Raw genomic sequence first — 27352 nt, 5'->3', positions numbered from 1 at the left:
GGTTATTTTTCAAGAAAAATTTATTAGGCTCAAAAGGGGACTGCAAAGGATATATTTCAGCCTTGTGAAAGGATTATCAAAGATGGCCTTTCTTCATCTCAAATGCATGCATTTAGGATCGGTAAGCCTTGCTTTCATGCGAGTATGCAGAGTGATTTCTCATTATTCATGCAAATAAAACTCCGCTTTTGGAGTCACTTCATGGTGTTTTTTTGTGTGTTTTAGGTGTATGGTTACCTCTCTAAGGAATCACCTGAATTTCCAGAACTTGTTTGTTTGAACAAACACCAATATGATTTCTCTTTTTGTACTAAACTTTGATTTCCCAAAAATCCTTGTGAGAACATGGGATCATGTTTGTTGTTTTGGGGAAAAAAACCAAAGAATTCTTGGTGCAGTGGTTTTGTAAGTACAAAGGTGTGCTCAGTATGTTATTTGCATGAACACAAAAAAAAAAAGAAAACACATGATTTTATTAACAGGAAAGGCTCATTTGACAGAGAAAGTCTTGTGGTATTTTGAGCCAAATTACCAACAAAAACTGGAATAGGTTGAAAAAATCAAGAAGTTTTTTGCAGGCATGATCAAGTAGAGGTATTTTTTTTTTTTTTTGGGCAGAACAAGAACAGGCTCCATTCTGCAATGGTGGTGCAATTCCCCTTCAGATTGTGTTGAGGCTCTTGACTATGTTGGCCCCCTATTTCTTTGGGTTGAGTTGTTGTTGGGGTTTGAACAAAGATGTCAGGTCAATTGGAAGGAATTTCCCTAGAGATATTTTTTGATATTTGCTCGAGTAAGCTAGAGGTGAGTCAAGCTTTTATTTAGAGACTCCAACTCTTTTTGAAAATGGATGCTGCGGAGAGCACGTTCTTTATCTCCAATGTTTTCTTGCTCAAAATTAGGTGTTGTAGCCTCGGAGGGGACCTACTTTTCATTCTGGTGCATGCAGGACAAAATGTATGAACATGCAATCTATATGATGAACTTGCCCTTCGAGGGGTGACGTATGATCGTCACTTTTGTATGATGAAACAAGAATATTGATTCTTGCTCAAACTCTACAATGAAAATTTTTGGAGTGATGATCATTCTATCACCCACAAGTCTTGAATTCAAGATGCTTCAAGAAGGGTTCGCCCCGATGCAAATAAATGATAGCACATACAACCTCAGGACAGGTTCTATTCATTATGTGAACATGGGTGGGTTTTCTACCTGGTCTCAAAAGGGTCTATGAGCTGCCTAGTGACCACCTCTCGTGAAAGCAGTATAGGAGTTTACAAGGAATGGTTGGGGCACCCTGTGACCGCCATTACCGAGTAAACACTCAGCTCATAGTTGGATGTTTCACAAATCTGAACCCCGACTGAAAGTCATGGGGCAGACCGCTACTCCCCACCTAGCTTAGAAGCTTGTGTGTGCTTTCAAAAATAAATACAAGTGATACATGAAACACTTCTAAAAATGCATGGATAATATAAAACAAGAAAAAAATGGCAAAACTTAAACACATCAAATACACAAAGCTTAGTCTAATATTGTCAGAAACAGTACCTCCCCAGTGGAGTCGCCATTCTATCGCACGTCGGAAAAATCCTGCGCGGCGTCCGCTCCTGGCGATGGCGGTTTTTCTCTCTGTTATTGGAATTGATTTTGTTGAGAGTCGCCACCTAGTATTTAATTGAGGGTTACTAGGAAACCCAGGTTGACTGGTCTTGTCAGAGATTCGCGGGTAAGGGACTGATTGTGGTTAGGGAAGGTATTAGCACCCCTAACACACCCTACCTGAGGTAAGCTGCTTCGTGGCTGTGATGTGTTAAAGAAGTTCTAAAAATTGTCTTTTCATCGGAATTTAGAAATACAACTTTCGTACAAGTTTGTATTTCTACACCGTGATCCAATCAAAATATTAAATCCTTCTTTATTCTTTTGTCGTCTCCTTATAAAAAGATCCCTGAAATAAATACAAACATGCATTTTTTATTTTTATTTTGTTTTTTTGTTTTTTTGTTTTTTGCTTTTCTTCTTTTTTCTTTTTCTCTTTTTTTTTACATCCACAATACAAATTACGAAAATTCAAAATTAAATAAAAATTACATTAAATAATTCAAATTTACAAAATAGTCCGCCCGGAAAAACTGGAAACAACAAGATCTGGCTCAGCCTTTTCTTCCCTTCCATTCCTCGCCGGCGTTGATAGCCACTGTCACCTGCAAAACAAAACAAAACGCAACAACACAACAGATGGCAGTTAATTTCTTCTCCGTTTTGGGTCCCTTTTTTGTCTCTACAGATCTGCTTTCCTTTGGGTTTTTCCTCCTCTGTCTCGGTCGGTTGTAGGAGGAGATGGATCTGTGGGTGACGGTGTGGACGGCGCTGCTCAGCCGAAGGAGGTAATGGGTTTGCTGCTGCTGGTCTTCGGTTGTCGTGGTGAAGGGAGAAGGCGGACTGCTCCACGCCTGTTGGCGATGCTGCTGCTGCTGCCACCGCTGGGGGAGGATCTGGAGACGGCTAAGAAGAAGGCAGTTGGGGCTGCCGCCGTGTTCGGTCTGGGGAAGAAAGGAACAGCAGCCGGCCTCTGATTTTGACGGAGAGAAGTGAGTGGCCGAGAGAGGGGAAGGTTCCAGCGGCGGCTGGGTGTGAGAAATCAAAGCTGGGGAGTGGCCGGTTCTGCTTTTTTGGGGCAGGAGTTGGCAGTTGTATCCTCCTTGGTTTGGCTGGTGTAGAGGGAGGAGGCTGAAGGGAAGGAGAAACCGAAGGAAAAACTTGTGAGAGGGGAGCAACGGCTTGTGTGGAGGAAAATTGAGTGGGGAGCAGCTGTGGAGAGGGGAAGGAAAATGGTGAAATGGCGTGGAGAAAAGGGAGAAGATGATGCTGTCGTGGCCGGCTGGGGAGAACAAAACTAAAAATCCCCAAATTCAGCCAAAAGGGGGGAGGGGGGCGGCCGGATGCCAGAAGAAGAGATTAATTTTCTAGGGTTAGGTTTGTTTTTCTTTTTTTGTTGTCAAAAATGCCCCCCCCCCTTTGCTTAGCTGAAATTGAAGGCTATTTATAGGCAAAATAGTTTTTCGGGCTTCAAAATTGATCCCTCAAGTTTTGTGTTTGGCCCCTGATTTCAATCGATTCACTTGGTAAAAATTAAATTGGGTATCTTAAAATTCTGATTTTTCAATTAAGTCCAAATTAAGCTCCCAAACTTAATTTTTCACCAATTAAGCCCTCAAATTAATTTGACCCGCTTAAAGTATAATTAAGTCCTTGCACTTAATTAAATCCTTCAATTGGACCCAAATTAATTCTTGAACATAATTAAAATTCAATTTGGCCCATGATTAAATCAAATTGGCCCATTAAAAATTTAATTATGTCATTGGACTTAATTCTTATGCAAATTCATCCAATAATCATTTAATTTGACCTTTGAATTTGTATTTTTCTATTTTTGGGCATAACAGCGTACACTTGGGCCTTGAAATTCTTCCGAAAATTGCAGCTTGATTTTCACCTATTTTGCAGCCTTTCTTGGTCGGCTTTCTCCGCATTGCCAGCCTTTATTTTATTTTTTTGATTTTTATTTTTTAAAAAAGTGAATTTTGGGGAATCACCCAAAATTGGGTGATGACAGCTATGTTTATTTTTTTTAGTTTAACATGGGTGTCCGGGCCAGCTTGCACGCACCTTGACTAATCCCACGGGCCCTGAAGTTAACGATCATGTAAGCTTCCAGTGACCATCATATAAGCAACCATAGGGCTCGAACCTGAGACCACAGAGGGAGCAAACCTCTTAATCCCAAGCTTTTTACGGGCCACCACCTAAATGGTTTTATCATTGCTATTTTAATTGTTGTTGTTGTTGTTATCAATAATATTATTATTTTCATTACTCTTTTTATAATTATTATCATAATTATTATTATCATCATCATTATTACTATTATCATCAATAATATTATTATCTTCATCATCATTATTATTATTATTGAAAAAATAAAAAGAATGAACTTGATTTGAAGAATAAAATTGGAAGCCATAATAACTTTGACAAAAAAGCAAACGAAAAAAATTAAAAATTAAAAGTAGAAGAAACGAATCGAAATTATATATACAAATTAAACACTAAGAGTTAAATTGAAAACAAATAAAATTTCAACAAAAGAGAAAATGACTAAAAATAGTAATCAAAGCTAAAATATCTGAATCTGAAATAACAATAATAATGAGGACCATAATATATTTACTGGGAAGGAGAGAGAAATAAAGAAAGAAAGAAAAAGGATCATCAGTGATACACTAACCACATTTGAAGAACACGCGTCGCCTATAATGAAAGAGAGGACGACGAGGAATAAACTGAGACAATGAAAGCCTATTTTTGACTGCTAAAAACCACTGCATGCGCTGCCCAAAATGTGTGGTAACTCCAACAGGTGGGCGCATGTTCTGCAAGCATCAACAACTTTTTAAATATAAAATTATTATTTTAATTTTAAATTACATTACTACCCTCAACCAAACTTATAATTAACAAAAAAATCGAGGCTAAAAGACCTAAATACCCTTGACTATAATGAATTCTACATCTTGCATCCAAAGGTACATGTGTAATGTTACTATGTATGAAAATACAAAAATATTATCCAAATACCCCTACCCAAGATCACTTTTTTTTTCTCTAATTCCTGTGGGTATTTTGGTTATTTTATTGTTCATTAAAACATTGAATAGATGAAAATACCTCCAAACAAATCAATAATGAATAAACTAATGCACCATATAAAAAGATCTAAATACCTCTTATTATAATGAATTCAATGTCTTGCATCCAAAGATATATGTGTAATTTTATTGTGTATGAAAAAACAAAAATATCTAAATACTTCTACCCGAGACTACTTATTTTTTATAACTCTCAGGATATTTTGGTTATTTTACTGTTTATTAAAACATTGAATAGATAAAAATAGTCCTGAACAAATTAATAATGATTAATGTACCTTATGAAAATACCAAAATAACTCTAATTTAAAAGCATGAATTTTTCAACGGGAAAGACAAAATAATAGAAAATATGAATGGAGCTACATTGATTCCACGTTTTGTTTTAGTTGTTTTTCAACAAGGATGTATCATAGAAAAACTCGAAATAATAGGTAAGCAAGGAAGAGAAATAGAGGGGAGATTGAAAGGTTATCTCGGTGAGAATGCCGTACGTGGATAATGAACTTTAGACACTGTACGGGTATGATATTTTCTTTTGTAAAAAAATTATTTTGGTATTGCTCGTATTTTTTATAGTAGATTTTGTTTTTAAAATTGTGTAGGAATTGATTTAACATGACTAGAGCATCTTAGCGGGTCTAAAAAGATAACCTAAATGATAAGTAAAAATACAGTTTCACTCAAAATAAATATTTAAGATGAGATTTTTTAATAAAAATTGAGACAATCCTATAAAAAATAAATTAAAACAAATTACGAAACTCAATTTTCAATAAGCCTAATATTGAAGGATAAAATTGAAAAAAAATCAATAAAAAAAGATTTAATAAAAATAACTTGAGTCAACCATGTTAACCTGTTAAACTTGTAACTCGAGTTATGAGATCAGGATAACATAATAAAAATAAAATTGAGACAAATTATGAAGCTTAATTCTCAATCAACCTAGTGTTGAAAAATAAAATTGAAAAAAAATTAATTAAAAAAACACAAAAAAACAACTCAAGTAAACCAGGATTAACTTGACAACCCCGTGACTCGAGTCATGAGATGAAGATAATATCATCGAAAGCAAACCGAGACAAATCGTAAAATCTAATTTCTAGTTAACCTAATGTTAAATGATAAAATTGATTAAAACAAAAGTTTATTAGAAAAAGAAGAAAAAAAATCAAGTCAATAGAGTTAACCTGTCAAACCTACAGCCCGGATCATGGATCTGAGATAACCTTATAAAAAGTGAATTAAAAAACATTATGAAGTATAATCTTCAATAAATATAATGTTGAAGAATAGAATTGAAATTGAAAAAAAAAAACACAAATTAAAGAATAAAAAAGAAAAAAAAAAACAATATTGAAATGAATAGAGAAATGTGAAGAGTAAAACCCCTTCCTCCTTTAGTTTTTTTTTTTTTTTTTTTTTTGTTAATAATGTTAATTTTGTTAATGTTAGTAAATTGTTTAGGTATGGAAACAAATATAGAGCTGGTTTTAAGGTGTGAAAAATATTTTTCTTAAAGTGTTTATTTGTCTCATACAAATACAACATCTTTAAGATACAACCAAACCTTTTAAACCTATAAAAAAATAAGAAAAAAAGATAAAAAAAGAAAATATGTTTATTTTGTATATATTTTTCTCTGTGTAGTAACAAGTTCATATAGATTTAAAACATTACAATAAAACATTATAACTGTTAAAAAAATAATTATATCTTGAATTAAATTAAATAGCTATTTATTCAGTGTTATCCCAACAATTATAAATATTAAAATTAAAATAAATAACTTCAAAAAAGAATTAATTTAGTAGATATAATTATAATATCAAAAGTGTCAAATATTTTATTTTGATATTATAAATATTCATAGAATTAGAAAGAGATTCAAAGAGTTCATGTTATTTGTTTCATTTAATTTACGTAAAAACATATAATTATAAACACTTAAAAAATAATATGTTTTTTCAACGTTGAATAATTTTTTTTTATTGATTTACAAACCAAACAAAGAAATTATTAATTAATGACTTGGTTCACACTGAAGAGGCGGCAGAGACAACAAGTCAATTGTCAAGAAGGTTTCAAGTACATTCAAACGGCAGCCTATCTTGAAAGTCCTACAACTCTTAACTAATGCTAATAAACAAAGGCTCCCACTTGAGGCGACCGTGTTTTTAGGTCCACGCAGTGGCTGGAAATAAACATTTCATTACCATGCAAATTAACGCCACAGACACGCTTATACCTGCCCTTATTAACTAAAGAAATTCTGCAATTTTCCTAACCCCCAAGCATAGCAGCACTACAATTTCAACTTCCTTCATGGGAAAGCCTCCTGTTCCATTTCTTCCTTTTGTTTTCTCAACTCTTTTCACACTAATAATCCCTTCTGCGAGTGGATTATCTTTCAACTTCACCAGCTTCATTGTTGGCGCCGATCAAAACATCTCATACGAGGAAGCATATCCTGCAGATGGAGCTATTCAGCTCACCAAAAATCTAAGAAATGCTAATATGAATTCAAGTTCCGGTCGAGCCACGTATTACAAACCGATGCAGCTTTGGGACGAGGCCTCGGGGAATCTTACAGACTTCACTACCCATTTCTCTTTTTCCATCGATTCGCAACGTCGAACTGCATACGGAGATGGACTGGCTTTCTTTCTTGCGCCAGAAGGATCAAAGCTTCCGTCTAATCTCTCTGAGGGTGCAGGTCTAGGTCTTACAAGGCGTGATCAGCTACTAAACACAACGGCTAATCATTTTGTTGCTGTGGAGTTCGATATCTACCCAAATTATTTTGATCCACCAGGCGAGCATGTTGGTATTGACATCAACTCTATGCAATCTGTAAATAATATTACTTGGCCGTGTGATATTAGTGGAGGGAGAATAACTGAAGCTTGGATTAGTTATAATTCAAGTACACATAATCTGAGTGTCGCCTTCACTGGTTATAGAAATAACACTGTAGAAATGCAATTCCTTAGTCAAATAGTTAGTTTGAGGGATTACCTGCCAGAAAGAGTTAGTTTTGGCTTTTCGGCTTCAACAGGAAGTGCATCTGCCCTACATACCCTTTACTCGTGGGATTTTAGTTCAAGCTTAGAAATTGATGATAATGTTACCAATCCAATAGATCCAGCTACCAATCCACTAGATCCAGCTGCAGCTTCTCCGCCAAATGGTGGTTCTCTTAGGAATCGGAAAAAGAACAGGACAGGACTGGCAGTTGGATTGGGTGTTGGAGGTGGTGCTATAGTTGTTGGGGCCGCTTTGGTTGGGATTGTTATTAAGTTTATGCGTGGGCACGAAGAAGATGAAGGAGATGGTCATGTCCTTGAAGAGTACATGGATGATGAATTTGAAAGGGGAACAGGACCAAAGAAGTTCTCTTACCAAGAATTGGCTCGAGCTACAAATAACTTCAAGGATGAAGAGAAGCTAGGTGAGGGTGGGTTCGGTGGTGTCTATAAAGGTTTTTTGAAGGGGATTGATTCATTCGTTGCTGTGAAGAGAGTATCAAGAGGTTCTAAACAAGGGATTAAAGAATATGCAGCAGAGGTAAAGATCATTAGCCGATTGAGACACAGGAACTTAGTCCAACTCATTGGTTGGTGTCATGAAAGAAAGGAGCTTTTACTTGTTTACGAATTCATGCCTCATGGAAGCTTAGACTCCCATCTTTTCAAAGAAACTAGCTTGTTGACATGGGAGGTGAGGTACAAAATAGTGCAAGGCTTAGCATCGGGGCTGTTGTACTTGCATGAAGAATGGGAACAATGTGTGGTGCATAGAGATATAAAGTCTAGCAACATTATGTTGGACTCAGAATTCAATGCTAAGCTTGGGGATTTTGGTTTGGCTAGGCTTGTAGACCATGGAAAAGGTTCTCAAACAACAGTTTTGGCAGGGACTATGGGCTACATGGCTCCAGAGTGTGCAATGACAGGCAAGGCTAGCAGAGAGTCAGATGTTTACAGTTTTGGAATTGTTGCATTGGAGATAGCTTGTGGAAGAAAACCTATCAACCCAAAGGCCAGTAATGAAGATCAGGTGTCCATGGTGCAGTGGGTTTGGGAGCTCTATGGTGAAGGAAAGCTACTTGAAGCAGTTGACCCAAGACTATGCGGAGATTTTAACAAGACGCAGATGGAACGCTTGATGATTGTCGGCCTTTCGTGTGCTCATCCGGATGAACATCTTAGACCCTCAATTCGGCAAGCACTTCACGTACTTAATTTTGATGCTCCATTGCCTATTCTCCCATCAAAGATGCCCGTGCCATCATATTTCGCCCCGCCAATATCTGCATCTTCACTTTCAATAATGTCCTATGGCCTTACAGATTCTGAAGGAGGGATGAACAAATCTTCAAGTTATAGTTACAACACTAATTCTTCCCAGTTCACCGCATCTTCTTCAGCTTCTTCTGCATCTGCCATGCTTCTACACGAAGGTTAAATTGATGACCAGTGTAATTAATTTGAGATTCTTATCCAGTTAAAACATTTAATTTTTCCCTTTTTCTTTTGTACTGATCAATTTTGACGTCTTTTCTGAAATTGATTTTCTTTGAAACTGAGTACAAATTCATGTCCAATTGAACAGTTTAAGTTCACTCTGTTTAAAGATTTATAAATTAGCCACCCGGCTCAACTGCTAAATCTTAGCCCTTCCACTTATTAAAATATATTGTACAGTTCTCATTATCATGTCAACTACATTGTCACCACTCTCACTAGATATATCATTGGTATTCTCACAAGCAAGGGAAACAAGGAATTGATGGTTATTCTTTCTTACGGCCAGTCACACAATTTGGGAAACTCACACAATCACAGAGACAAAATAATGAAAGAACAGAGGCCTTTTGTGATGCTTAACTCACTACATCATTTTCTGATTTTCTTATTATATATAGAAGCAAATACGAAAGGTTACAAATACGAAAGGTTACGTCCTCTAAATAATCTCTAAATCATAACTGCTATATGAAAAGTTACGTCCACTAAATAACCTCTAAATCATAACTTCTATATGAAAGGTTACGTCTACTCTTAAACTCTGCTGGAATTAAAACAAAACAAACTGAAATAAAACAACAAGATTAATTCTATCATTCTCCTCCTTAAGCTTGTTGTTCTTTATTGATGTCCAGTACACCAATCGTTCCTCTCATCTCCTGAAACTTTATCCTTCCCAGTGACTTTGTTAAGATATCAGCAAGCTGGTCCTCGGTACGAACATGCTGAACTTCAACCAATCCCGATTTCACACAATCTCTTATGTAATGAAACCGAGTGTCAATATGTTTACTCCTCTCATGATGAACTGAGTTCTTGGTTAGAGCAATTGCGGATTGATTATCCATTTTTAGCACCACTTTCTTAGGTTCAGCCTTTAGCAATTCTCCTAACAATCGACTTAGCCACACACCTTGACACGCTGCCGCACAACCAGCAATATATTCTGCTTCGCATGAAGACAGCGCCACCACTTTCTGCTTTTGTGAACACCAGCTGATCGGATTTGCCCCAAGAAAGAATATCAATCCTGAAGTGCTTTTTCTGTCATTATTGTCACCAGCCAGATCACTGTCCGAAAACCCGATCAGCTCCAAATCTCCTTCTTTCTTCTCATACACAAAACCAAAGTTCAATGTTCCCTTCACGTACCTCAGTATGTGCTTTACTGCTGCCATGTGTTCCAGCGTGGGTTTCTCCATAAATCGACTTACCATTCCAACAGCAAACGCCAAGTCTGGACGTGTGTGCAGCAAGTATCTCAAACTGCCAACGATACTTCGATACAAAGTTACATCTACAGGAGGTTCAAGGCTGTCCTTGTTCAATTTCAGGCGAGGCTCCATAGGAATCTGTGTTGAGTTACAGTCCTTCATCCCACATTTCTCCAGCACCTTCTTTGCAAAACCCGATTGCTTTAAAGTGATTCTTGTTGGAGTCTGACACACTTCAATTCCCAAATAATAGCTAAGCAACCCAAGATCACTCATTCTAAATAGCCCTTTCATCTGAGATTTGAATTTGTCAATGTCTCGAATACATCCTCCAGTGATAATTAAATCGTCTACGTATACTCCAACAATTAAATTTCCTTCCTTTCTCGTGTACACCGCATGTTCTAGAAGACACCTCTCAAAACTGAGTGCCTTCAATGACTTATCCAACTTGGAATTCCATGCTCTAGGCGCTTGTCGCAAACCGTACAAGGCTTTATACAGTTTCAGCACCTTATACTCTTCTCCTTTTATCTCAAAACCCGGTGGCTGCAGAACATACACATCCTCCTCCAATTCACCGTTAAGGAAAGCGGATTTTACATCCATGTGATGCACTTGCCACCCCTTTTGTGCAGCGATTGATATCAACAACCGTACAGTTTCCAATCGAGCAACAGGAGCAAAAACTTCGTCAAAATCTATCCCGTGCTTTTGAACATACCCCTTTGCTACTAACCTCGCCTTGTGTTTGATTATTCTCCCTTGAGTATCTTTCTTCAATTTAAACACCCACTTCAAACCAATTGGCTTTTGATTTTCTGGTAAAACAACTAACCTCCATGTTGCATTCTCCTGTATGCTGGAAATTTCTTCTTCCATAGCCTTTCTCCATGCTGAATCGGTTCTTGCTTCTTCATAACTCGTAGGCTCCTCCTCTCCTAGCAAACATAGCCCCGAATAATCCAATTCAGTAGGAATAGTTTTGTCGTACAAACTGTTTAGGTCTCGTTTCCCTCTTGGTCCCACTTCTGATGCCTCTGGATGGATGAATTCGGATGCCCTCTGCTCAACAGGAAACGACACTGGAGTTTGTGCATTTCCAGAGCCGAATCCATCTGCTCTGTTGCTACCAGCAGATGTATTCTCAGGCTCGCCAGATTGATAGAACCCTGGTTGTGGAGACGCCATATTTGGATACAGCATCTCTTCCTCAATTCGTTGATGGGCAGCATCACTTGAAACTGCAACAGGAAAATAAAGAACAGTAAAGATATCCTTTGCTGGTTTAGATTCTGTAGCCGATGAATCAGTCCAGTCCCACTTCTTTTCTTCATCAAACACGGCATCACGAGTCACTACCACCTGTTTTGTCTTTGGATCAAACATCCGATAACCCTTGGTATTCAAATCATATCCAATAAACACCATAGGTTTACTTCGATCTGCTAGTTTCGGAAGGTGAGGTGTGACATTCTTCACGTGAGCAATACATCCAAAAATTCGCAAGTGTTCAACTCTTGGCTTTCGATTGTAGTAGGCTTCATAGGGTGTCTTGTCAACTAGACTCTTAGTTGGTGCTCTGTTCAGCAAGTAAATTGCCGTTGACACCGCTTCTCCCCAAAATTCGCCGGGAACACTTTTACTTTTCAGCAAACTTCTTGCCATGCCAACCACTGTCTGATTTCTCCGTTCCACGACACCATTTTGCTGCGGAGAATAAGGTGCAGTAAGGTAGTGTTTAATACCATTTAATTCGCAAAAGCCCTTGAACTCATTTGATGTGAATTCACCACCACGATCACTTCGAAAAGCTTTCAACTTACACCCCTTCTCCATTTCGGCTGCAGCTTTGATCCTTTTAAAACTTTCGAACGCCTCGGCTTTGCTTGAGATCAGAACCTGCCACATAAACCTTGTGCAATCATCGACAATTAGCATAAAATAACGCTTTCCCCCATTCGTAGTCGGTGTGATTGGCCCGCACAAATCTATATGCCACAACTCAAGAGGGTACTCGGCTCTGAAATTTGATTCAGCAGGGAATGGTTTTCGTTGTTGTTTTCCAATCAAACATCCATCACAAATGCGATCTTCATGCTCGATTATGGGCAAGCCGTGCACCATCTGTTTCTGACTTAGAGACTTCAAAGCATGAAAATTCACATGCCCGTATCTTGCATGCCATCGCCATGCTTCTTCTTTGCTCCTTACCAGAAAGCATTCGGGTAGAGCTGGTGCTATGTTAAGCACATATAACCGGTTGCTTGACCTCTTCACTTTTGCTAGTAGCCTTTGTAATCTGTCCAAAATAGTCATAACACCTCCTTCAATCACAACCTTGCATCCGTTTTCATCCAACTGGCCAAGGCTTATTATGTTGCTCTTCAACATTGGGATGTAGTAGACATTAGTAAGTATTCGATGTTCACCTGTGAAGTCTTCAAGCAAAACCGAACCTCTTCCTTGGATTTTTACAGTCGAGCCATCCCCAAATTTGACTGACCCTGTAATAGTCGTGTCAATTTCAACAAATTTTTCAATACATCCGGTCATGTGGTTACTTGCGCCGGTATCTAAATACCAAGCCTTCTCTCGGGTGCCTTTAATCTTTGGCACCACCTTGTCTTCGTGCAGTAACACATGCTCGTTCTGTATTGAGTGGCTGATAACACAAGTTTCGGCCATCAGTAGTGCCGGTTCATCATCGGTTTGTGTTGTAACAAAATTAGCCCTCTCTCTTCGGTTTGGCTTGGAACAATCTTTTGCGAAGTGTCCAAATTCATTACAATTGAAACACTTAACCTTGGATTTGTCGAAGTTTCGTGGCTTTCGGTCTTCGTTAGTGCGTTCACCATTTCCTCGACCTCCACCATATCCACGCCCACTACCATGTCCTCTCCAGTGACGTCCTCCTCTTTTGTTGTTGCTGAAACTTTCATATTTCTTTGCCTTTGGGGTTCTTGCTTCCCTTTCGGCTTGGGTGAATAGCAACTGCTCTCCTGTACTCTCTGTATGAGATCGCCCCTTCAATCCCTCTTCAAATGTTCTCAAACGCCCAATAGCTTCTGAAACCGACATCGTGTCTACATCTCCAAACTGCTCAATTGTCCCAATGATTTGAAGAAATCGATCTGGAACCGAACTGAACAGCTTTTCAACAACTTCGCTTTCTTCAAGTTTCGCGCCAAGTGATCGGATCTCACCAACCAAGGCAGTCAACTTCATCGAATACTCATTTACGGTTTCTGAATCTTGCATATGCACCTTGTACAATTGTCGTTTCAGTACTTGTACACGTGCCTTCTTGACACGATCTTCGCCAATTCGCATCTCCCTGAGTGCGTCCCAAGCCTCCTTTGCCGTCTGCTTCTCTGCGATTGCCATCATCACGTCATCTGGCACGGCTTGAGAGATGGCTACCATGGCGCCTTGATCTTTGTCGTCGTCTGTGTCTGCACCTTCGATCACTGACCATACTCCTAGCGAATGCAAGATTATCTTCATCTTGACAGCCCATATGCCGTAGTTCGTTTCGCTTAACATTGGATAATGGATCGGGATTGAGGCTCCTCTTGCCGTCGGTTTGACGACTGCAAGCGTCTTAGATTGATCTCCTTCAACACCGGCCATTGCTTTGACAACCTTGGCTCTGATACCAAATGATGGTTATTCTTTCTTACGGCCAGTCACACAATTTGGGAAACTCACACAATCACAGAGACAAAATAATGAAAGAACAGAGGCCTTTTGTGATGCTTAACTCACTACATCATTTTCTGATTTTCTTATTATATATAGAAGCAAATACGAAAGGTTACAAATACGAAAGGTTACGTCCTCTAAATAATCTCTAAATCATAACTGCTATATGAAAAGTTACGTCCACTAAATAACCTCTAAATCATAACTTCTATATGAAAGGTTACGTCTACTCTTAAACTCTGCTGGAATTAAAACAAAACAAACTGAAATAAAACAACAAGATTAATTCTATCAGGAATCTGATGTTATCATCTTTGGGGTGCTGGCATTAGAGATTTGGTTGTTGCAGAAAAGTAGTAAAGCCTCAGGCGTAAGTGTTAAAAGTGAATTTAGTTAATCGAATTCGGGAGCTATACAGGAAGAGGAAGGCTTCTTGAAGCTGCTCCTGGAGTTTCGCGTGGAGAATCTGATACGGTGAGATGACATGTTTGATGACTCTGGCTATGGTGTGCTCATATGAAGCTTCATCTAATACCTTAAGTTCAGGATAACATGCTATCCCCATCTAATTCACATGTGTGGGAGCCACTTGCTACAAATTGCACACCAAATTGCGGCAGAGCCTACTTGTGTGCTTTGATAATATGCTCTCTCCATCCAATTCACATGTGTGGGAGCCACTTGCTACAAAATCAATATTTTTTGTCGCTTGTATTGTCGAAGTTGTTGAAAAATAATTTATTATTTTAAAGAATATCTAAATTAAATTTATTGAGCTAGTTTAAAAATAGATATATATTATTTGAGTTGAAAATGTTGTTATTTGAATTGAAAATATTAAATTTGTTAACAAGTAAACAAAATAGTAATTATCCTTACATTTGATGGTTTTTGAGATAACTGTATTTAGTTACTAATTATTTCTACTTAAGTTTCTTATTTAAAAAAAAAATATAAAAAAAATTGATTAAATAAATAATTATTTAATAAAAATTAAATGAGGAGAGAAATTCATTGTCCCCTCCTCCCAGTACATTGTTAATTTAAATTGCTTTGTTATTTGTTTTGCTATTTTTCATGAAGGGGTATTCAGTGCTATTCTCATCACAAAGCTGCTAGCTTGAACACTATTTTTTTTTTCAAGGTTTAGGATTTTTTAAGGTTTAGTTTTTTTTTATTACATCATTTAATATTAGATTTTTTTATCATGGTCTCATGATTTAAATCGCGTATTTAGTGGGTTAACTTAGTTTTTTGTCATGTTTTTTATTAAATTTTTTTCAATTCCATTCTTCAATATTTGGTTGATTTAGAATTAGATTTTATAATTTTTTTGGTTTGCTTTTTATGAGGTTATCTTGGTTTCATTACCCGAGTTGCGGGTTTGGTAGTTTAACTCAGGTTGACTTGTGTCTTTTTTTAATTGATTTGTTTTTAATTTCATCATTCAACATTGGTGTAATTGAGAATTAGGTTTCATAATTTGTTTCGATTTGCTTGCTATGGGGTTGTCTTAGTCTTTTTACCCGAGTCGTGAATTTAACAGGTTAGTACGGGTTGACCTAAATTGATCTAATATGTTTTTGTCTTATTTTTTTTTATAAAAAAAAGATGTCTTGAATTTTTTTAGAAACTATGTTTTTAATGGTCATCTGGGTTGTCTTTGAATCCGTCAAGTTGACTAAGTCATATCGAGTCAACCTTTACACGATTTGATTTTTTTCCTACTAAAAAACATGCTAGCGATACCTGAAAAAAAAAAATAGAGTGCCATTTATATATATATATATATATATATATATATATATATATATAGCAGATGATGAATGTGGCATGCTTTTATTTCAACATGAGATGTAAGAAGAATGGTGTTGCAGGCGTGTTTAATGGGCCAAAAGGCCTTCGTGCATCTAGTAAGAGGGTAAATGAGTAAAGGAAAAATTACGCTTAGCATTCCCAGGTTTGATTTTTATTTTTTCACTTTGCAATCATACTTTTAAATATTACATTTTTCATCATGTATTTTGATGGCAGGTAAAATTTTACATCCTTGAAAGTTGGCGCAAAAACAAATCAATAAAAAAAGTATTTTTTTTTGCAAAAATGCCATTATATTTGGGGTAAAGACTAGAAAACCCCTAAAGGTTAATAATAACTAAAATGCCATTAGAGTAGTTTGGTTTTTTTTTTTTTAAAGTGTCATTGGTAGTTTTCATTTAGTTACAAAAATGCCATAAATTATAGTATTTAGCAAAAAATCCAGCATCTTCCCTAACATATCCTTCCTTATTTTCATCATAATTCTATCAAATAAACCTGTCAAACCTTGAAAAATTTAATATTTCCTTTTCCATCAAAACAACCCAACCAATTTTCACTATAAATCATAAACAACATCTCAACAATTACAAAAATGCTATAAATTACACTATTTAGCAACAGTTTCCAGCCACATTCAAGCATGCATTAGCAAACAAAAATTCTAGCATCCTCCCCATCATCTTCCCCAAAATATCCTCCATTTTTTTCACCATAATTCCATCAAATAAACCTATCAAACCTGAAAAAATTTTATTTTTCCTTTTCCATCAAAGCAACCCAGCCAAGTTTCATCATAACTTATAAATAACATCTTAACAATTCCTTTTTTATTTTCACCATAATTCCACAATTAACACAACCACAATACAAAATTATTATGAACATGACATCATCTCCATCAAGTGCTAATAGCATACAAAGTTGGTACAACTTGGATGAACTAAAATTCAAGAATAGAAAGTGCATGAAATATGGAAAGAGAGTTGCAATCAAAATATAAAAAATAAAAGCTAGTAAAAAAGGCTATTTTATAAATGCAGTGGTAAATAATGTAAAATACCTTCATTGACTGGTGCAAACCTATGAATGCAAGTAAATTAACTACGAGAGGGGAAAGAGGTGTTAATGATGCTAATGATATTCACCGAATAGTAGATGAAGTGAGGAAATTGAAAGATGTTTACATAGAGTTTGGATCAAGAATCACAATATGAAAGCTATTTTAGCAAGTGTAAAATTATTTGTAGTAACTAATTTAGTATGTGCAATATTTATGTTTGTAACAACTATGTTGTTTTTATTAAGTAAGAAAAAAGACATAGTGAATGTATTCCCTAGTATAGTGAAGATGCATGCAAATCCATATCAATCTTATCAAAAGCATGCTACTTAAATAGCATGCAAACAATAACACACATGCAAACAACTAACATACACTTAACAAGCATCCATAAATAGTTAAACTGATACCTAACATGATAAACATAATGATCCACAATATAACATCCATTCATATAAATAATAGTAATGTAACATTTAAAAGTCATCAATCTTGAATACATCTTCAACCACGATAGCTTTTTTAGGTATATTGTTGAGAACTAGCTTTAGCACCATGAACCTGCATATTGTAAAAAACAACATTGATTAGGAATTGTAAATTGTTTCATTTATCTATAAAACTATGATGCATGTTTAGAAAAATCACTCATGTTTGAGTTGATTATTGTGAGGAGGATGTACCAGCATCACTTTTGCCTCCTTTTCTTCCTTTTAAAACTCTTGAGCCTTTGTTTGAGCCTCTACTAGGAAGTCCGAACCTTCTCCCAATAGTGTTGGATCCTCTTGATCACCTGTCAGAACTTCCAGATCCCCTTCCAACATAACTGGATCATCTCACAACACTGTTACTAGCAATTTGCTTAGGACTATCTTGTTGGCACGTCCTGAAATTTTATCTATAATGTCTGTTAATGTTGCATAAAAGTGTGGAAGACCTCTTCCTAGCTGTATCAGGTTGATCTTCTCCTTCATCCCTTTGTTTGTTCTTTTTTTGGTCTACCTACAATCCTTTTAAGTTTTAGAGGTAAAACAATTACATCTTTTTTTTTAGGATCAAGATTAGTTTTCGGTAATGGATACATCGCTTTAAAGTATGCTTTTTTAAATATATCCACATTGCAATGCTCACTATACAAATATTCTAACTCAATTCTTTTATGATTAATACAATGGACAACATTTACCAATCATTGTCTATTCTCCACATGAACAATAGTTTTTTTTCCAAATTAACACAATGCCTTGTTTGGCCCTCATAAACTTGGTATTCATCATAAATAGTTGCAATCATTCTCACATTATTATTTTTTCCAACAAATTTACCAAACACTCTCTTAACATGAGGTATGGTCTTTATTGTCTAGTTTTTAGATTGAGCGAATATGTCATGAAACCTAGTTATGGGTTTCAATCTAACCTTCTCTAGTAACAAAAGAATTGGCATGCTCTTATATTTTCCAATCTAGTTATTGAATGACTTGTCCAAATTATTATTCGTGTTATTAACATTAACTTCAGGGTCAAACATATGCCTTGCCCAAGTTTTAGTAGAGATGTTCTTCAACCAATTGACAGCTCTAGTGTCCATATCCCCAATGTCTCTCGTATAAATATTGTAATTGAGATTCATGTAAGCTTTTGATGTATCCTAAAAGCTTATTTTTAATTTCAATCCATAAAGCTTTTCTTTTTAAAATTGGCATAAATATGCCTCAAATAATGCCTATGTGTTGCCTATGGGAATACCTCAACAAAAACTTTAGGTAAACTATGGAAATTAAATTATGATAGTTAGATAGTATAATTCCAAATTAAATGCAAGTTTAGAAAAGATAGAATTTATAATATAATTAAATTATGATGATTAAATTAACCTTTTTCCTCTTAGACATTATGCAAAATGGTCTCTGATATATACCTTGTTTTATGGATTCATACAATTAAGCATATAAAAACCACCACTATGTTTCATTGTTTTCATACTTAACAATAACATATGTAACATGATAGTCCATTATTTTCATCCAAACCAACCGCACCCAACAATACACCTCTATATGAACCTTTGAGATGACAACCATCAATTTCAATGAATAGCCTACATTCAGAAACAAAGCCTTCCTTCATCATTTTCAAACAAATATACACGTGTTGAAACTTTCAAGGGTGTGAGGCTCATAAACTTCTTAAAGTCTTATCCCATGTAATTTATTTTTTTCTATGTTTGGTTCATATTTTTTATAACCCATAAGTTGTGCCCAAGTCTTGATATACATATGTGTATCTAGCCACCTCTCCCACCTTTTCATTGTTTTATTTTCTTCTTATTTGACCGGGAGCTTCTTTTTCTTCATTTTTATTTTTGCAACTTTCTCTTATAACCCAGACTAGCTATCAACCATAAAATATATATCTTCTAAGTTTTCTTTATTTCTTTCCTAAGTGTTTTATAACATAGTTATGAGTTTCTTTTCTTAACATATAGTTATTGAAAATATTAGGGTTTATATGAGATTAGTTGATAAGTAAGGGATTATTGAATTAATTTGTGTGTGGGTAGTAATATATGCATATAAACATGGATTGAGGTAGATTATGAATAATTAGTGTGTGATTTTGATATTTAATATATGTTGGTATGATTAGAGCAAAACTTAAGGAATTTGGATATGAGAAAGAAAATATGGGATTATTGAAGAATTATATAGAAAAAAATCATGTTAAAATCCTGGAAAATATGTTTAGAGGTTGAAGATGATGTAATTTCATTTTGGTCCTTGAATTTTGGAAAATTAGGATTTTACCTCTAAATTCCAAAAACAATCATTTTGGTCCTTGATATGGATTATAGAGTTATACAAGTTAGAATACCTACGCTAACAAACAAGACAATGTTAGCCTATATCCATATAATAAAATTTGATTACCATAGCTAGTCGGGGGTGACACTAGCCTGTGAAAATGACCATTGCACATATATGTTATGATGCTCTACCATTCTTATATCTGATTTTATGACGTGTAGTACTCTTATATTTATATCTGATTTTACTTATAGTACACTTAAAGAGTGACATAACTTGAATTATGCTTACGTGTGAGTGGTTTTATTAGTTATATTTTTGTCATGTATGGACTTAATGAATAAATCTTGTTATAACTCGGTCTCTTACTTGTATGTTTGGTATCATTTATTCACTAAGTTGTGGGAAACTTATCTTTTTAATCTTTTCAGATCTATAATGTGTATTAGTTGATCCAATACTATTTATTAAGAAGGAGTTCTTGTTTATACTTTAAGTTGGTATGCCTAACACTTCTTTTTCATGCGGGCTTTCTCATTTTGTTACCTATATTGTATATATATGAATTGTTATATTGTGCATAGCTTGAGCTCCACAATTATAATAGTTTTCAGATTATTCTTTTGAGATGACATATATATATGTGTTTATGATCTAGTATTTCAGAAGGATGGTTGATTATTATATCAGTGTCTATTTTAGTTTTGGATAGAATTATGTTCAGGTCTGAGGCTTGCTATAAGCAAGGCAGTCCTAAGAGTGCCTTGACCTACATGCCGGTTATGTGCTCAATTTTGGATCTGATAATGGTGAATGCACATTTGAATTATAATTAGGGTCAAACCCTAAATATACATAAGATCTTTGCTTCAATAGCTAGATATATTTGTGGAGTGTTTTAAAAGACTCATTATGAGTTCCTTCCTCAAATTCTTTAACCTTTATCCTAGCTTTCTATAATTGGATATGGTATGACTTAAGACCAAATTTATCATCCAAAATCATCGAAAGTGATTCATTGGAGATAGATGGGTCAACACTAATTATTGGTAGCAATATCTTTGTTATCTATGTTGAAGTTACAACTTTTATATTTGTAGGTCAAATGCAAGTGTGTTTGTCCCTCGATGACTTTATCATAAATATTTGACTACCAAGAACAAGGGAATCATATATACGTTAATCATAACCATCACCCATACATATGTCACCAACCTTAACTTTTTGATTAATATATCTTTTAACATGATATCCATGTTTAACCTCATACTCTCACAATACATCTCTGAAAAAATTTAACATTCTTCAAACTTTATTGATACATCAACTATAAATTTAAACCTTTTACATCTAAAATCAACAATTGGATCCACATTCATCTTCTTCTTTTTCGTTTTCCTCTCATTACCATTTTCATCCTCATTATCCTTATCACTAGATTATTCTTTAACTTCTACATCAACATCATCTTCGTCACTACTCATCTTCTAGTCATTATCAGAACTAGAAGCATCATTCAATGTCTAACTAGTAGAAAAATTAACTTGTAAACTATCAATCCACTCATCTTTAACCTCATTACAAAATTAAACAAACGTCCTCATTAAAAAAGATATAATAATCATCTAGTTCATTATCATAATCCATCTTAACTCTAGCATCACCACAAATATCATTATCAACACCTATTTCAGACCCCATTTTATAACCAACATTAGGATCACTACTAGAATATTTAACATTACCATTACTACTATCATCACTATCAACATCAATATCAACACGTATTTCAGAACCCATTTCATCATTATCAGGACTAATATCATCAAAATACAATATCAACTTTTCAACTTCAAGATCATGGGCAGCAAAATATTTGGTTCCTGGTGGCTTGTCATCTTTAAAATTACTTGAATAACGCATTGGCATATTTTTATTGTTACAGGATCAATAACTGGATCAACATCAATATATAAATGCGCGTTCACTTCACCTTCATGCATACTTAATACCGTTAAGGTCGAAACATCATCATATATTTTGTTTTCTCTATCAACCTTGATGCGAATGCCATACAAGTCCATATCAAAGACTTGCTTGCATATGAATAGTATGTTTATGTAAAACATATTCAAAGCCCCAATATATGTCGACATATGATGAACTCTCATGATGCGCAAATATATCTAGCATTTTGATTCTTGCATGATTGGTACAAGTTACATAATGATTACACATAAATTGAATAATAATATAAAAATTAGGGTTTTTTAAACTAATAACTCTACTTTTTAAATTTGAGTTTTTTTTTTTTCGTTTAAGTTCAACTTACAGATTTCCCATTATAAATAATGTGTGCAAGAGAATGAAAATTATCGATTCCATATAAAAAATAAAGTAAAATCTATAATTTTTTAGGGTATCGTAAATTCAGGGTTCCCATTTTCAATTTTTAACTACTAATAATGTTAAGTTTTTTTAAAAAAAACGAGGAAACAAAACCTATATTCTAATAATTTAACGCACTAACATTTTTGAAATCTCGTTTATTGATGAAAACAATTCAAACTTGCCTTTTATTGTTAAGTTCCTCAAAGAAATCAATGCCAACAACAAGAGAGAGTGTGTGAGAAAGGAGATGAGAGAATGTGACATGTAAGGTAAATCTTTCTTTGAATTTGTCTTCAAATATTGCTTTGTGTTTAGGGTTTTTCTTTTTAATTTTATGTATGAAAGATAGATCCGGAGACAGAGAAGAGAAGTCAAAGATGGGGAGAGAAAATGCGATGTGAAATATATATGAGAGTAATATTAATAATGTCATTTCATTTATTTTAAAAATCAGCTTTGACAAGGATGAATAAACCTTGGAGTGCTGTGAAATATTACACATATTTCATGTAATTTTATGTTACTGTTTTGATCCTGTGCAACACAGTTAGAAAAAGAAAATACTGTTAAATATATACACATATTTCATGCAATTAGTTCGTTGTTCTTTTCCACTCAATAATTTCTTTGCAAAATTAATTGTTTTCTTAGCCAAATTATCTATAACATTAATCACTAGTGATAAAATATAACATATCATTATTCTTTATTATGCTTAAATAAAATAAAACAATATTTAAAGGTATCCAAATTTTTCTAGAATTAATGACGAGGAACTTAACAAAATTAAACTTGATAAAAAGAACATTTTGATAGAATAAATTTTTTTGATAGAGTTCATGACTTACATATATAGTTAATTTTTTATTCCATTCATCCTTCATATGTATACTTGTTTTTGTATCATTAGAATTTTCTTAAATAATAATAATTAAATACTAAAATATCGTTATTAACTATATATATATATATATATATATATATAAATAAAGATTATCCTTTTATCATCTTTGTTTTCCTCCCTTTCTTTCTCTCACAAGAACTATCCTTTTTATGAGCTATAGATGATTTATTACTAGCAACAACACTTTTTGTTACTTATCATATATTTTTTTAATTATTCTGGATCTAGTACTATAAAGTATAAACCTAATGTATTTTAGTTTTATTTTACTATTTATCGGATTTTCTTACTCCTTGTGAGGTTATTTTTATTTTTGTACGGTTTGTATGGCCTGTACGTGGATTTGTGGTGCTAGAAAGAAGGTTTTTTCAACCATGTTAGTAATTAAAAAAACAAAAACTAACATGACTGAGTCTTTTAGATCAAGATGCATTACTTGGTGTAATGATAATTTTTTATTTTAAAAAACATAATGAACTGCATATAGGAAATAATACGGTCTTTTGAGAAGGGTTTATTAGTTATTATCATATATATATATACAAATCGATATTTTAACATTTTTAAAGCACATTACCTTTAAAAGTAAAAAATAAAAAAGAAACTACCATCTAGGGCCTTTTTGTATTTTCATTTTTTTTAAAACATAGCCAAATGACTAAATTATCCTTAAAAGCAATATTTCTTTAACTCACATCCAAGGGCTTTTTTGTATTTTTATTTTGGTTTTTTTTATTATAATCAAATAGACTAATCGACAATTTGGTATTTTAAAAAAGTGACTGACATGTGCATTGCATGCATGAGCACGTGAGTTGTGGCTGTGTCATTCTAGCGGTGTGTAAGGAGGTGTTTGACGACCAAACGATGGCTTCTAGGATGACGTCCAATCATCTCAGTGACCTCTTCATCCCTAGGCGATGCATGTGGGTTGCTGACCACCGGTTTAGTGCCAATGACCTTTCCTTTTTTCCCTTATTTTCTTTCTTCTCCTTAATTTTATGACCGACCTTTCAAATTTCCAGAGCAACCATTCAATTTGTTTTTTCTTCACATTTTGTCATTATTCTTTTGATTACTATTTGTTTTATTTGAAATAATTTATAAAATTAGATTTTTTTTAATTTTATCCTTTAATTTTTTATATGTCAGAATTGATCTTTATTCGTTTAATTGCTATTTGTTTTATTTGAGAAAAATATTAATTTTTTTTTTATGATTTCATCCACCTTCAGTTTTTTTTTCTATTAGGTTTTAACCCTTATTTTTTTATTGCTACTTTTTACTTTGATTTTTTTAAAATTGATATTTTTTCTTTGGATGCATCCTTCAATATTAAATTGGTTGAAAATTGAGCTTCTTGATTGAGCGCGGTCTAGGGTTTCACGGGTTTCGAGTTTGGAGATTAACCTAGGTTTAGGAGATTCGCTAGGGTTTACTTAGTTTGTTTTTCCTCTTTTTTTTAAGCTTGTGTTTTTTTGGTTTCATCATTTAACATTTATTTAATTGGAGATTGGGCTCCATTATTATTTTTTATTTGCTTTCTATATGATTTTTCATTGATTTTTAAAATGACTAGGGTTATTTCGTTAAATTATATTAAATTTAGTTTTTTTTTAAATATTGTTTTTGAATTAAATTAAATTAATTGATTCAATATAAGCATAAGATAAGATGTTATTTGTTTTAATGGTACATGTTAAATCTTTCGACGTTATCGTGTAACATTTTGCAGTAGTGTTAGAATTATCTTGATAAATTCTTTTTAGTGATGTGACATGTCTATAACAGAGTGATTGTGAGTTTTTAATAAGGTTTTCTTTATTCTCCTCTCGAATTTGATATTCACAGGGATTATTGGGAAGGACAAATTATACCTCGTCAATCGTTCCACGTGATGTATCCACCAACCAAAATCAATTATACTGTATCCAATTTTGCTTGCCGATATAGACATGCTGCAATTAGTGCCCATAAACAATGTTCTGTCAGCAAGATTCTTCATTTTAATCCAATTTAGTTTACCAAGATCATTCGGTAAACCTCTACGCCATCAAAGATTTTAGAACTGCATTTTCTAGAAAATAAGAAAACTTGGCAAAATCTCTCCGTCCGATTCCAGCAAACATTCCCTAAAATGCAATGATGAGCATAAAGAACCCGAAGCTGTAATTCTGAGATGAGAATCAATGGGTTCAATAATTGTGAGAGTTCCTCGTGAACTCAAAACATAGAACTTTCCCTTGAACCCAATTCCATAATTAGTAAATGGCTTCAACAGGATGACTTTGAACAGTCGGGATCGATAATTCTGCTTGGTCAAATCTAATTGTGTAATTCTAAGATGAGAATCAATGAGTTCAATAATTGTATAAGATTCCGTCAAAAATCTAATTGGTCAATCTAGTCATACGCTAATTTGAGATTTTGTATGCGTAAACACTACCAGAAAACCGGAGAAAAGCAACGGAATTACCGACGGAATTTTTAGGATATTATTGTTTGTATTGCTATAATTGTTATTGTTGAATTTATGTTAAAAATGTTAGTTTATAAATATAATTGTTATTGTTGATTTGTGTTAAAAATGTTAATTTATATATATAGAATTGCATTTAATTAGTTTATCTTAATTTAGGATATTATTGTTTGTATTGCTATAATTGTTATTGTTGAATTTATGTTAAAAATGTAATATTAATCCGTAAATTTGAATGTATGACTTTAATCTAATGTTTGTAACTCTAAGTACCAATTTAACAATGAATGTTCATAGTTGTAATTCTATATGATGTTATTGAATAAAATGTTGTGTTGATGATGATGAGTTGGGTTGAGATCCAGGATGATTGGATCGGGATGTGAAATAAAATTGGAAGTGTAATATGATTTTGTCGACAACTTGGGACCCCCCAGTACAGGGGAGACTCTGTCGAATTTTTTTTTTAAATAATCGAAGTTAATTATTCGTATACATTTGTGTAGATGCGTAGAATGAAATCTACAGCACGTCGTCAGAAGACGGTTGCAGCTAGTTCTTCTAGCAGCGAGGAGGACGTATCCTTAGGTGCTGATCACGGCGAGGAATCTACGCCAACTTGTGATGCTGCCTCTTCTAGCGTGGTTTCACAGCGCAGAAGCGGTGTGCCTTCACAGCGGGGTCAATTCACCCGCAAGTACCAGGCACAATGGAAGGATGACCTCTCAATATAAGTTTGTTTAGGTTTTAGTTTTTTTTTTTTATATACTTATAACATAATTTATGAACAACTAATTAATATTAATTACTACTTTTATTTAATTTCAGGTTCACAAACATTGAGGCTGCAAGGACTATAACATTGGCGTTTAAATCGTCGATGGAGATTCCATTGTTTCAATGGAGCCAGGTTTCCAAACATCCTGAGTGGAAACCTAATATCGATGCATGGTTTAAGCGATTTCAGGTCGGTGTTAATTTTTAATTTCCAGCTTATTTTTAATAAATGATTTTTATAATTTTATATCTTGTACTATTTTTATTTTATATGAATTATTTATATACACAGAACAAATTTGAGTGGGATAGGGCGGACAACAATGTTGTGAGGAGGGTATGGGAGAATCACGCGGCAACTAGGTAACATCGAAAATAATATTTATTTTTGTTTTATAATTTAATATTTTAAATTCTAATTTGTTACTATGGAAGTAGGTTGCGTGATTTTTGGTATGACACCAAAAAAAAATCAAAAAGACATGCGAGGGATAACGGTCTTGAAGGATGGAATGAGGTGGCGGTTTGGCAGGAATTCAAACCGCCATTCATCTCGGGGGAAATATGGACGGCATATATTGAGCACGTGACCTCAGAGCGGTTCTCACGGCGCTCACAGTCCGGCGCCGACAACCGGAACCGGCAAATTCATGGTTCGGTGACCACGCACACTGGCGGATCCGTCCCATTCAGCGCACATGCAAAGCGGATGGTAAGATTAATTTTAGTGAAATATATCGTTAATTAATTTGTCGTTCCTTATAATATATTTAACTTTCAACCTATTTTTTCCTTATAGGCTGCGTCTCTTGGACGTGAACCGAGTCCAATGGAGCTGTTTCTAGAGACGCATGTGCGGAGTCAAGACCGTCAAAAAGGGGTGCAGCAGTTCGTGGACAACCGTGCTCAGCACTTCGTGGTATGTTCGTTCATTCATTTTATTTT

At 34.4% G+C, this 27352-nt stretch overlaps 2 protein-coding genes across 3 annotated transcripts in view; one reads left to right on the top strand and one right to left on the bottom strand.

The window, feature by feature from the left end:
- LOC18095142 (MADS-box transcription factor 23) overlaps window positions 1–27352 on the bottom strand; it is a 97205-nt gene that overhangs the window by 64301 nt on the left and 5552 nt on the right. The gene's annotated exons all lie outside the window — the stretch shown is intronic.
- Window positions 6943–27352, top strand: part of LOC7478697 (L-type lectin-domain containing receptor kinase IX.1) — a 69510-nt gene continuing 49100 nt past the window's right edge. Inside the window, exons 1-2 of one of the 2 annotated variants that reach the window (XM_052456252.1) lie at window positions 6945–7887; window positions 7930–9316. In XM_052456252.1, the coding sequence (XP_052312212.1) occupies window positions 7047–7887; window positions 7930–9188 (2100 nt within the window). In that variant the 5' untranslated portion in view covers window positions 6945–7046 and the 3' untranslated portion in view covers window positions 9189–9316. Of the gene's footprint in view, window positions 9317–27352 lie in introns of those variants that run through there. The other variant, XM_052456251.1, reaches the window with a different exon arrangement.

This window comes from Populus trichocarpa, chromosome 1, assembly GCF_000002775.5.
Source record: "Populus trichocarpa isolate Nisqually-1 chromosome 1, P.trichocarpa_v4.1, whole genome shotgun sequence".
Taxonomy (NCBI): Eukaryota; Viridiplantae; Streptophyta; class Magnoliopsida; order Malpighiales; family Salicaceae; genus Populus; species Populus trichocarpa.
Note: the sequence above shows the minus strand (reverse complement) of the source record. Positions and strands in the feature narration are given on the sequence as shown.